This window comes from Gymnoscopelus microlampas (genome assembly GCF_963454915.1).
Source record: "Gymnoscopelus microlampas genome assembly, chromosome: 4".
Taxonomy (NCBI): domain Eukaryota; kingdom Metazoa; phylum Chordata; class Actinopteri; order Myctophiformes; family Myctophidae; genus Gymnoscopelus; species Gymnoscopelus microlampas.
Window position 1 is genome coordinate 46,022,938 of NC_139941.1, and position 13,080 is coordinate 46,036,017.

The 13,080-nt window shown below is 39.7% G+C and overlaps 1 protein-coding gene across 1 annotated transcript; it reads right to left on the reverse strand.

Annotated features, from left to right (window-relative positions):
• Positions 1–5,181: 5,181 nt before the first annotated feature.
• On the reverse strand, positions 5,182–9,127 carry LOC311043384 (alpha-(1,3)-fucosyltransferase 7-like). Its single transcript, XM_084054611.1, has 2 exons — positions 9,086–9,127; positions 5,182–7,724 (listed from the first exon to the last, which is right to left on the reverse strand). Exon 2 carries the CDS (start codon positions 7,661–7,663, stop codon positions 6,620–6,622), a length of 1,044 nt encoding a protein of 347 aa, XP_083910737.1. The 5' UTR covers positions 7,664–7,724; positions 9,086–9,127; the 3' UTR covers positions 5,182–6,619.
• Between the last annotated feature and the right edge of the window lie 3,953 nt (positions 9,128–13,080).

A 13,080-nucleotide genomic window follows, 5' to 3' on the forward strand; every position in this document is an offset into this window, starting at 1 on the left:
TATTTTTACTCCTTCAATGCGATTTTGCTGTCTCACCGCTTCGGCTAAGCTTTCCATACACATTGCGAAAATTGAACCCGAGAGTGGGTCTCCCTGTCTAGTCCCTTTGTGTATTTTTAAACGTCTTGATAGGGTACCATTGACCTTCACTTGTGCTACAGGCTCTTTATACATTAATTTTAACCATGCAATAAATTTTGGATGGAAACCAAAAGCTTTTGCTGTGTTGAAGATATAAGGCCAAAGGACCCTATCGAACGCTTTTTCTGCGTCAATCGTTAGTAGAAGTAGATCTTTTTTGTCCTTTTGTGAATATTCCATTATATTTAACGTGCGTCTTATGTTGTCCGCTAAGTACCTGTTTGGCACAAATCCACATTGGTCTCTATTTATTATGGTTTCCATTATTTCTTTTAGTCTCTCAGCTATTATTGAGGATAATATTTTTTGATCAGTGTTTAATAGTGCTATTGGTCTATAGGATGCGCATTCGGTCGGGTCCTTACCTTCTTTAGGAATAACTGTTATTACCGATGAGTTCCAGGTTGGCGCCCAGTTGTTCGACTCTAATGCAAAATTATAAACTTTATGTAAGATTGGTATCACTAATTCTCGAAACTCTTGATAAAATTCATTTGTGTAACCATCGTCGCCTGGGGTCTTACCTTTTTTAAGTTTATTTATTTGTCTTGTTATTTCCTCTGTTGTTATTGGTTTTATTAAAGATCCATTCTGGTGGGGCGTAACTTGTTTGAGTTTGAGTTTTCTTAAATAAGTTTCCATTTTTGTTGCGTCTCTTTCTCCTAATTCGTCCCTGTATAGGTTTTCATAAAATTTTGCAAATGTTTCTGCTATCTCCTCTTTCTCAGTTACAAATGTGTTAGTCTCATCTTTTAATTTAGTAATATATGATCTACTAGTTTGTTTCTTCAGCTTATATGCCAAGATTTTAATTGAATTTGGTCCTCCATCATAGTTTCTTTGTTTTGTGAATATAAGTGTTCTCTCTATTTCCTCCGTTAGTAATCTATCTAACTCTGAGCATTTCCTCTTTAGTTGTATAGTATTCTCTATGTTGGGGTTAAGTTTGTGCTTATCTTCAAATAATTTTATTTGTCTTTGAAGTTCATTTTTAAGTTGTTCCTGGTTTCTCTTCTTTACTGATGAATAGGCTATTATTTCTCCCCTTAGGACCGCTTTTGCTCCTTCCCATACCATAATCTCATTTACTTCCCCTGTGTTATTTAATTCAAAATATTCTTGAAAACATTTTTTATTTTTTTCTTTAAATATCACGTCCTGCAGGAGTGAGTTGTTCATTCTCCATAGATTTTTCCCCTTTTTTAAATTTAGGGCCACTTTTAAGGTCACGGTTGCATGATCTGATAATGTCCTTGTTCCGATAACGCATTGTTTAACTAGTGAAATATCTTTTTTAAACATAAAGAAATAATCTAATCTGCTGTAGGAGGAATATCTACCAGAGTAATATGTATAGTCTTTAGTTGTTGGATGTAATGTTCTCCATACATCTACTAATCCTGTCTCAGCACATATTCTTCTTAGAATTTTAGCTGTTTTTCCTGTCCTATGTGTTCCCGCTGTTGAATCCGCGTTATGAAGCGTTAAGTTAAAGTCGCCACCAATCATAATTATTCCCTTCCCCTGTGTTATTATTACCTCGATCAACTGAGTCATAAAGTCAGAACCTTCATCTGGTGGATAATAGACGTTAATCAAGGATACTTCCGTTTTTTCTATTTTTCCTACTACCATAACAAATCTTCCTTCTTTATCCTGTATACATTTTATTTTTTCAAAGGGAATATGGGAATTTATGATTATGGCAACTCCTCTTCTTTTGGAGTTATAGGAGGATGAGAATATTTGTGCATTTGTTATTTTACTTAGCTTTTTATGTTCTGCTTGTGTTAAGTGAGTTTCTTGCAAAAACAATATGTCTCCCTTTTCTCTCTTCAGTTGTTGGAGGATTTTCTTTCTCTTGACATAATTATTGAGGCCGTTGACATTTAGGGAAATGATATTCAAATTATAATGAGATATTCTACTGCACGATTATATAGGACAACATGGGTATTGGCAACATAGAGGGGGGTAAAAAAAACCTAATCTTACTGTGTGTGAAAAAAAAGAAAACCTTAAAATGACTTCCTGGTTTTCTACTCCTTTACTTGAGTAGCTTGCTTTACCTGTCCATGCGTTCATCATTGCATGGTTAAGTATGTGTTCTATCAACGAGGATGAACACTTAATCTTTCTATTAGTTATTTCTTACAATATGTGTCCTTCTCCCTTTTACCCCCATTAAATTTCTGCCTAGATTTCTAATAGTTTCAACCTTATGTTCCATTACCGTCTCAATAAGCTGTGTGGACCTAAACGAACAAAGATAACTTAATAGTAATTTTAATGGTGATAATAATAATAATAATAATAATAATAATAATAATAACAATAACAATAACAATAACAATAACAATAATAATAATAATAATAATAATAATAATAATAATAATAATAGTGCTGGTGTTGAAGGACAAAGCAAGCATAAATTAATAAACAAAATCATAAACATGATCAGTCGCCCCATTAATTAACTAAGAACTGAAACTCACTCTTCCAGATGCTATTTCTTTAAAAAAAATAGATTTAAAAGAATCTTAAACAAAAAAAAGAAAAAGACATTTAGTAGGGGAGTTCTCCCCTTAAAAGGTATTCACAACAAAAAGAGGGTCATGTCTAATCATGTTGATACAAATAAACTAATAATAATCAATAGTATTAACAGTCATAATAATATTAATGTGTCCTGTCCTTACTGTTTTTTTTTTTTTTTTTTTTTTTTTCAATTTTTTTTCAAATTTTTTTTTTTTTTTTTTTTTACAGTATCTCGTGGTGTATTTTCAAATGTACTTTAACCATGCAGAGCATATAACAAAATATCTTATAAAGTAAAAACAAAAAGAGATTCAATATCCGTTCATGTTCATGGTCATCTTTGGGACCCAAAATTATATCTGTCTTTTAAACATTACCTTCTCTGTTTAAAGTTCAATTCTGACATTGTGGCTAAATCACCAATTACTCTCTTCCTATTTTAACTTATGTCAGTTTATTTATTTAAGAACATAGTTCATGAACTTATCTTTTCAAAACCTTCAATTATTGTACAAACAAAGAGATAGAGAAAACGAAAGGGCAGGAAAAAACAAAAACAAAAAACATTTAAGATAAGTAAACAATGAAAGTACTCAATGTATTAAGGGGCGACCAGGGTCCTACTTAGAGGGTGATGTACTTCGCCATGTATGGCTTTCCACTTGTCTGTTTACCTCTACATGGTTATTTAGATCCGCTTCCCTCACTTGCACATATGGCCATGCACACACCATAAAATAGCTTAGTGTCTAAACCTATACATAACCTCCTGCATGCATACATACACAGAGCTTATACACATCCAAACATTACTACCCATACTGTGCACTCATTCATATCTACATCATGGCCCCACACACACACACACACACACACACACACACACACACACACACACAGACGTCACGCACACACACACACACACACAACATAGACATGAGTGGGGGCACGTCCACTACTCCAACCCCCCCCCCCCCCCCCTCCCCCCCCCAACACATCCTCCCTCCCACCCACCCCCACCCACCCCCGCTCCGTTTCCCCGACGCGCAAGTGCGCGCTAGGGGACGGGAGCGCGGGCGAAAGAGAGAGAGAGAGAGAGAGAAAGACAGAGAGAAAGAAAAAAGGAGAGAGAGAGAGAGAGAGAGAGAGAGAGAGAGAGGGAGAGGGTCAGTGGGGAGAAGCAGAACAGAGAATAGAGGCTCTGACTGCTCGTCATACAACTGAGTTTAAAGAATATACGCTTATGATTGAAGCAATGTCATTTCTGGGGAATGTCACTCACGTGTCTCCATTTCATTCCCAAACTGCGGCGCACTTCATTTAACCGTTTGTTCGTCTTTTATGTCAGTGACCGTTATCCTCGCAGTAGTGGTTAATTCACAGTGATCCATTCAGGCGGTGGGGGCCTAGTAGAGTCTCCTGGTTCCTCATGTGTTCCAGGGGGGTCGTCTTTTGCACTTGGACTTGTAGTTGATCCGCGTAATTCCAAAGCCTCCGACGCCTCCTCTGGGCTGCTGTAGATCGTCGCTGATCCGTCTGTGTTGAACACTTTCAGCTTGGCTGGTGCGATGATAAAAGAACGTATATTGTCCCTCTGTAGTTTGTCTCTGATCGGCTTATACAAGGCTCTCTTCTGCCTGACTTTGGTGGTCAGGTCGTGGTCGAAGTATATTCTATTTCCATTAAACAGCACTTGTTTCTTTCCCCACGCCGTTTGAATCACTTTCTTCTTTGTATCAAAGTTCATGAAAGCGGCGATAATTGGTCTGGCTTTTGTGCTCTCCTTATAGATGCGGTGTGCTCGAATTATGTTGAATTCTCCTGGTAATTCCAGTACTTCATTGAATAACTTTGTCAGGAATCCCACCATATCATCTCGTTCACTCTTTTCGGTGACATTAAAGATACGCACACTGTTTTGTCTGGATTTACTTTCTAAATAATCCATCTCTATCTCCATCTCATTCATTTTCTGCTTTAGTTGTTTGATGGTTTGCTCTTGGGATATAGTTGAGTCTTGTATCTCACCCACTCTGTGTTCTATATCGTCCATCCTGGATTGTGTTTTCTCTGTAATGAGGCGGAGTTCCGTTGTTTGGTCTATTATTTTCTTCATGTCTCGCTCCGTCTCTTCACGGTGAGTTTTGAATTCCGACCTGAATTCTTGAATCTCTGCCGTGATGGAGTTTTTTATATCCAGTAATAGTTGTTTCATTTCGCTGTCTTCTGTTGTCTTAAGACAGGCTGCTTTCTTTTGTTTGTCGGACATCTTACGGTGCTGTTGTTTTTTTCGGTCAAAAGTCGTTGTTGTTAATCCAGATCTGAGGTTCATTCCCCGTCAGCTTGAGTTTCTATTTTCTAGGTTCTTACATTTGTTATTTCATAGTATTAGTTTGATTTAGGGTTTAGGCGAGGACGCCACTTTTCAGTCTGCCGCCATCATCCTGCGGCCGGAAGTCATTCCCTTTGTTCAAAATACTTGAATGTAAATGAAACCGAGAAAACCTAATACAAAAATAAAATACAATGAAGCAAATACACACTGTTAATGTGTGAACAAAATAAGAATACATGGTTACGGGTAACAAGGGAAAAAAATGCGAAATAAAGCAATTATGCACTGGTATTGACTGCATGAGTGAGCATTATATTTAGTAACACCTCTGTATAAGCACTTCACTTTCACCAATACACCAAGGTTGGAGAGACAGCATACTTGATTTGATACGATATATTTAAAGAGTTCCAAAATAATATTGCCCTGTTCATCGCTGTGCTCCTGTTTGTTCTAGACTTGACTTGGGCGCTGTGAATCAGTCCATCAAACATGCCAGTCACTTGTCAGGATGCAATACCCTGGATGGAACTGGTACAGTGGGCACCTTTTATTAAAATAATATATATATATTTATTTGATAAATGGGGGCCAAATACATATAAACATTTTTAATGATATTTCTACAAATTGCTACAAAACGTGTGTGTAGCCAGTCATTTTTCGCATTAACAAGAAGTTGAAGTTGAAAATCTAGGTCTGAAAAAATGGCCAATTGAGGTTCCCATGTTTAGGTGCCTCCTTGACCTGTATTCCTCTGGGCGAACGTATACTGACGTGTGCACACACAGTAATGCATTGAAGATGACTGGGCATTATGACTTCAAATCAGTATCACAAATATTTCAAACGTTTGCCTTGGTTACTAATAATGGGCGATTATTAATTATTAAAAATACAAATAAATAGTGAAAACAGCCGATCTACAAGCTCACAATGCATCGCAATTATTGTGAGCATGAGCATTGTAAGCTTGTATTTTCTCTATTTTTGTACACCACCATTGTACAATGAAGTATAATACATTGGTAAGTGGTTAATCACACTAATCGATTTAGTTGATATAAAAAATCTATTAGAATGTATTTTAGAACATAAGAAAGAAAGAAGAAATAAAAACATTTATATAAACAACTAGCAGTTACATATATTTGACGATTTATTTTTAAAGATTTCTTTTGGGATTTTCTGCCTTTAATGGATAGTACAGTGGAAGGGTGACACGCAGCAAAGGTCGTCAGGCCTCGGGAATCAAACCCGCAACTCCTCAGGCTGCGATAGGTCCTATATGTGGTATACATCTTACCGCTAGGCCATCGGCGCCCCGACCTCGAAGCTTCTGACTCAAACGTTAACCATCTCTTCAGGGCACCATTCCCACCACATTTCCTTCCATCAAGTTATTTTGTTCAGTAATTACAATATCCTGCCACACATGCATGTGAGCAGGGTATTAGACAGGAGGGATTACAATACCTTGCCACACATGCATTGTGGGCAGGGTTGCTATCTCAGATTTATATATCAAATTCAGCTTTGCAAATAGTCATACAGTCAATATGTTCCAGTGGTCCTCACAATACATATCAAAAGACCAATTGTTTCCTAGCTATTAGCCCAGTTGTCCAGGTCATAGTACACCTTGTGAGTTGGTAATCTATTGTAGTTTACACAGATTTGGCACAGTCTTTCTCTCCAGTCGGTATAAGTCTTGATGCTGTGAGTACGGTGCCAGTTGAAATACACCTCATAGGCCTTCCTATCCGAAGAGAGATTCTTGATATAAGCAGCCAGCTCTGCGGTGCTGTTAAAATCGTTCACATGGATGAAGGATCCGGGAGGTGCCAGGGCCTCATAGGTAGACCTGTTGGGGCCAAGAACCACTGGCACCACTCCAGCTTGGAAGGCGTTTCTCCATAACTTCTCGCTGATATAGTCTGTGGTTAAAGAGTTCTCAAATGCCAGGTAGAAAGGACACTGTGCAATTGTAGGCAGCAGGTTTTTGTCTGACAGGGCTCTCTTGTTCCAGTGTCCATACACCTCTATGGGGACGTGTTTCTTTAGACTTTGATAAACACCAGTCCGCACCTGTTTGGATTTGTACATGCTGACCACCCAGCTCACAAGGCAAGACTGATGACTTTGAGGGGCCACAGCGGGGGTGTAGCCACTTCTTGGAATCGTTTTTCCGTAAGGTATGAATATGTCGGCATCGCGGCGGTAGCTCATGGTCAAGTTGAAGAGGCCATTGTAAGGGGTGAGGTTTCCATTATTGATGGGTGGTTCCAATGACAGCCACACCCAATGCTGGGAGGCTGTGCGACGGGAATGGAGAGGCAGGGAGGAGCGCCCTGTTCTCAGCTCAAAATGGTGGAAGACCACCACATCAGCTGTGGAGATCACGGAGGAGTTGTCACTCAGGAAACAGTTGCTGATGTTATACATCTCCCTACATATGTCTCCTCTGAGGCTGTAGGAGCGCCCAAATGGCCAGTGCCACAGAAGAATAGTGAGATTCTTTTGAAGGGCATCTGGACGATGCCTCATGTGAAGGTTTTGGTCCTGCAAGTTGCGGTGGAGCAGATATGAGGAGAAAATGAAGATGATCATGATGAGGATGGGTAAGGATGTAGTTGTAGAGGTAGGCATTGGTGCTCACGTATATAGTATTCCAGTCCAGAAGCACACTGCACATAGCAATATGCAACTCCTGGCAAGAAAGATGCTTAGATTAGAGGTGTCGGATACCCTTTCACATTTTTATCACCACAGAAAATATGAGGGCATTCACTGGGGAAAGTCTCCATCTAAAGTAATTTGATGTAGTATTCCTGTAGTCTCAAATATATTTTGAGAATATCTCAAAAATGTTTTTCTTTAACATTTGAAAAGCCATGCCGTCAGGTGGTGGTGAAATATCTCCAAATATTGATTTTCTTGAAGCAGTGATTTGTAATCAACTACTGATATTACCTTGCCCCATGGCCACTTTCGTATTTCCACAAACAAAAAAGGAACGTACACTGGTAATTACAAGCCAACATTTCAAACGGACATTTCTACTTCACTGTCAGGTCGAAATGTTGGCTTGTGGTAAATAAATAACCACAATGTTTTTGCATTAAGGCTACAAGTGTGTGACTGCTTTGCCTCCACCACATAAACAAAAAAAGGAAACAAAATGTTCAATTTAAGACCTGCATCTATATCTCCTTGGCTACACCCTGTCAGAATGATACCTCGTAACTGCTGTATATAGTTTCTAGCTGAAGAACAAATGCCACTTCCTTGTAGGGTCTGAATTTGCATAATCCATATTTCACAATTGTTAATGTATTCTATTTTTTTAAAGGGATAGAGTGGGTGTGCTGTCTCTTATCTATCTCTTGTGTTCAAAAAGTAGGATGCCTAAGCCTAGTTTAAGCTTAAGTTGGCACCAGGCACAGCACTATTTTATTAGTATGTCTTTTTATAGTGCATTGCTGCACTTTGATTTTATTTGTTTTTATTCTGTAGAGAGCATTGGTTCTCAAACAAAATTAATAAATATCATATACATTAACCACTTGTAGATCTGCTATTTTCCAAAGAAGATTAAACATGTTTTAAACATTTCAACAACACAAATCTTGTCCCTGGCATATTTACAGATGGGGGCCCGTGGTCAAATACATTTTAATTTAGGGGTCCTTGACATGAAAGGTTTGAGAACCACTGCTGTAGAGCACTTTAAGTTGCCATGGTCTATGAAAGGTGCTGTATACATAAAGTTGCCTTGCCTTACTGTGGCAGTTAAAGAGGTGGGTAAAAGAAAGAAAGAAAGAAAAAAGAAAGATCTTTAAAAAAGAAAAATCTGAGCATGATGCTATATTTTACATGTTCATGCACCTTATATGCATAACAGTCTGCCTCTACAAGTAGTACTATAAATATCTACTATTTGTAATAATAATGTAATAATAATATATTTGTAATACTTTTTTTTTTACATCTGCTACTCAAAACGATGCTCTCACAAGTTCAATTAAACAGTAAATTGGGTGTATTTGGATATATCATTTCACCCCTTACCTTGGTGGGATAGTATATGCCTGATGCTCCTACAGTGTGAAGGGAAGGTCCTTTGTGACAACAGCAGGGGTTTGCGGTCCTGTTCAAGGTCTAATGGCCCCACCCCACATTTAATTCTTATTTCTAACCACACTTGCATACCCGCATGTACCAAGCACTGTTACCAGCACATGTACTGTGCAAACAAATGTCTTTGTTTTTGTCAAGATTATATTGCTGTACATTGTTTTGGTATTGATATTGCTCTTTTCTGGTCTATTAATGAAAATATGACTTTATTCCACTTATAAGAACGACGTGCAGGGTTTCTTTGGGCACAGAAGAGTTGGTTTGTAGATTCTTAAACCACAAGTTAGCCTTCCTTCCTGTTTTTGCTGCCTGGCATAACCACATCATAACGGTTTTGTAGCTCTATAGCTGCCACCCAATACTGATGTCATGAGTGAACTGCTGATTTCAAACCTCGGCTGTTTGGTTGAATGCCAATAAAACCTGAGATAATTAGAAGCTACAGTCTTTATGTCAACAGTTTACATTAGTAGTAACCCATGTAGATAGCCTACAACAATCTGGATTTCCCACAGAAATGAGGGGCAACCTCTGAAAGTATTACATCATGAGCTCTCTGACACACTGACTAGTTTCCTAGCAACACTGGTAGGAAACATTGGTGGCAAATTGTTCCCCAAAAGACAGTCAATGTTTTTCCGAATCAGAAACCATGGTTGCATACAAAGCGGGACTTGTTTCTGGGGATTAGCTGGAATTAAAAAGCATTCAAAAACAAAAGATTGAACTTCAGGAAAGCAACCAGTCCGGATGAGATCTCAGGGCGGGTTCATAAAGACCTGTGCTGACTTCCTGGCACCTGAGTTCACAATCATATTGAATCTCTCACTTGCTCAGTCCGTGGTCCCCTCCTGCTTCAAGGGGTCCAGCATTGTCTCTGTACCCAAGAACGACTCCCCTGCTGACCTGTATGATTACAGTCAAGTGTTTAGAGAGGCTCGGCCAAAAGCAGCTCCAACACCATTGTTAAGTTTTCAGATGACTCAGTGGTGGAGGGCCTGATATCGAATGACGAGGAGATTGCCTACCTGCAGGAGGTGGAAAATCTGTCGCAGTGGTGCCAAGAAAACTACCTCTCCCTGAGCATAGGGAAAACTAAGGAAATGATTGTGAACTTATGCTGGAAAAGGCAGAGGTCCTATAGGTGCCACTCCCGATCGATGGGACACCAGTGGAGGGAGTGAGCAGCTTCAAGTACCTTGGTGTGCACATCACTGAGGACCTGACCTGAAGATGCACATAGTCTGTAGCAAAGAAGGCGAGGCAGCACCAACATCATCTCAGACAGCTAAGGAAATTCAAGGTGTCATCTTGAAGTCCTTCTACTCTGCTACAAACAGTGACAGATTTTAATGGCAGGGAGCATCCCTATTTCGTATGGAAATAGCCACTCTCTGGATCTGTGAGTCCTTAGGAAGGTGGTGCGTTCGGCTCAGTGTACCATAGGGCAGTGTTTCTCAAACGTTTTCACATCAAGAACCCACAAATTATTATGTATTTGGCCGCTGACCCCATCTGAAAATATTTTGTTCCAGGGACCTCCATTCAAGATTTGCGTTGTTAAAATGTTTCAAAAATATTCAAAATGTTTTTTTTTTAATCAAGATTCTTTGAAAATAGCAGATCTACAAGCTTGTAGTTTAAAGAAGGATTAAAGTGGTTAAACTGATTTCAAAGCTACAGTATTAACTCATTTTGCTGGGGACCCCCTGGAACCCCCTCAAGGACCCCTGGGGGTCCCCGGACCCCACTTTGAGAACTAAGGCCATAGAGACTGACGCTATTGTTGGATTTATACGACGGCAGACGGCCGAGGAGGGCTAAAAGAATCATGGAAGACAAGCAACACCCCGAAAACAGTCTGTTTGAGATTATGCAGACTGGCAACCACTTGAGTTGTAGCCTATAGTTTATGCAGTCATGTCCCATCAATATCACTAACTTCTTCCCCAGAGTTTTGGTGTTTTCTCATCTCACAGGATCCATAGATCATGATTACAGACCAGATTTAAAAAAAAACACAAACTGATTACTTCTGATAACTTCTGACTACTAGGCCTACTGGTCTTCATCAGACTAAAGTGACAATGCACAGCACCATCACCTCACAAAGAAATTCATGAAGTGAAACATGTTGTGAGAATCACACCCACCGTACCCGCACATGCAGTATAGGAAGTGAATGTGAAATCTGTCAAGTAAGCCTATTTCTAGTACTTGCATCTCTGTTCTAAATAAGCGAGTGTCATTTTGTCCTAATACCCTAACACCCTGACACCTACTGCAAAGACTGCAACACGTTTGCTGATTTGCTAAATTTTCTATTTATTATATAACCACAAGTTAAGCTATGTCTCTAACATGGCCCTCTACACAGGAAGGGATCAAAGCAGGCTGTTCTTCCTTCTTTCTCTTTCGATACCTATCACATCCCGTGCCGTGGAGGTGTCTGTAGGGGGAAGGGTACGTGTGTGTATGTGGGGGGGGGGGGGGGGGGGGGGATTACACAACGGACTGTAGAAGGTATAGGCAATAGGGGGTTGTGGATAGGAGGATGAGGAAGCCTCAACAGTACATTGCCCACACTGCCATATGTTCTGTTCTGTTCTTGTATTAATTAGTGACTCCAGCTTTACTCTGCACTTTTGCACATATACTACTGGGATGTACACAAACGTATGATGCCTGCTTGTATAAACTCACACCCTGGCTAGAAGGCTGAGGTTAACAGCTGTAAATAATTTACTGTTGATACATGTTGCTCATTATATCTACTGCTGATTGACTACATAGTAGGCTATTATCCATATATACCCACTGTGCAGGTGTAATAGCAAATATGAAATTGTTAATATAGGTATTATTTCATTTACTACTGCTGTTTGTTATACTGTCCTATGGTAACTCTTTACTGCCCTGACTGGTTGCCTTCTAGCCAGGGTGTGAGTAGTTAACCCCTTGCCCTGAAGGCCTGATCAAGCTGATTGTCAAAGAACTGTAAAAGATTAAATCAGACTCAATCATGTCATCTACTACACCATCTTACTCTACCAGAGATTGTTGGGCCATGTCACAGCTATTGTCTTCTTTGTCATGAGACCCCTCCCGAGTCCCAACTCCTGTCTCTGGGCTGTTAAAGACATGATCTTAGATGGGCTGAGAGAGTGAATAAGCAAGATTGAGTCCTTGTGAGGAAAAGATGCTGTCTGCTTGCTCCATAATCTTTTAATGAACTCCTACGATGTGCATCACCTTCTGCATGGACACTTGGACAGTATTCTTTTTCCATAATACAGGCTGGCTAACACTGTACACATACATACCGTATCAGCCTCATAGCGACTGTCGCTCACATAGTACTGGCGATAGATTGTACAGGCTAACCCATTCAGTCAAAGTGCAGATGGCTAGGTTTTACTTATTTTTATCTTTATTACATTTTTGCTTTTATCTGCATTTCTACATGGGGCTCAATAAAGTTCTGTCTAACTGTCTAGCTCAATAAAGTTCTGGCCAACCCTCAAGTTACCCATGGCACCGGTAACAGTGGGCACCTGGTATTTCTGGGCACCTTTTTTTCTCTGAACACTGGGCACCTCTGGGCAAAGTAATCCGGAACACTGGGCTCCTTTCATCAATTCAATCTAATGGACAACATGTTGCCTCTCTGGGTTCTCCCGACAGAGAGAGGGAGAACCCTCTCTCGAAATATGAACTATTCTGTATCATTAGACCAGGGTCTTCCAAGTTTTTCAGGCAAAGGACCCCTTAGCTGAGAGAGAGAGACGAAGGGGACCCCCACTACACTACATATAAGGAGTTACACCTTTTGATGTCTGTTGGAAGGGCATTCCACATTTTGGTGGCATAGCAGTAGAACGAATTTGACCCAATGTGTGTGCCGAATCTGGGTTGAGTGAGATCAG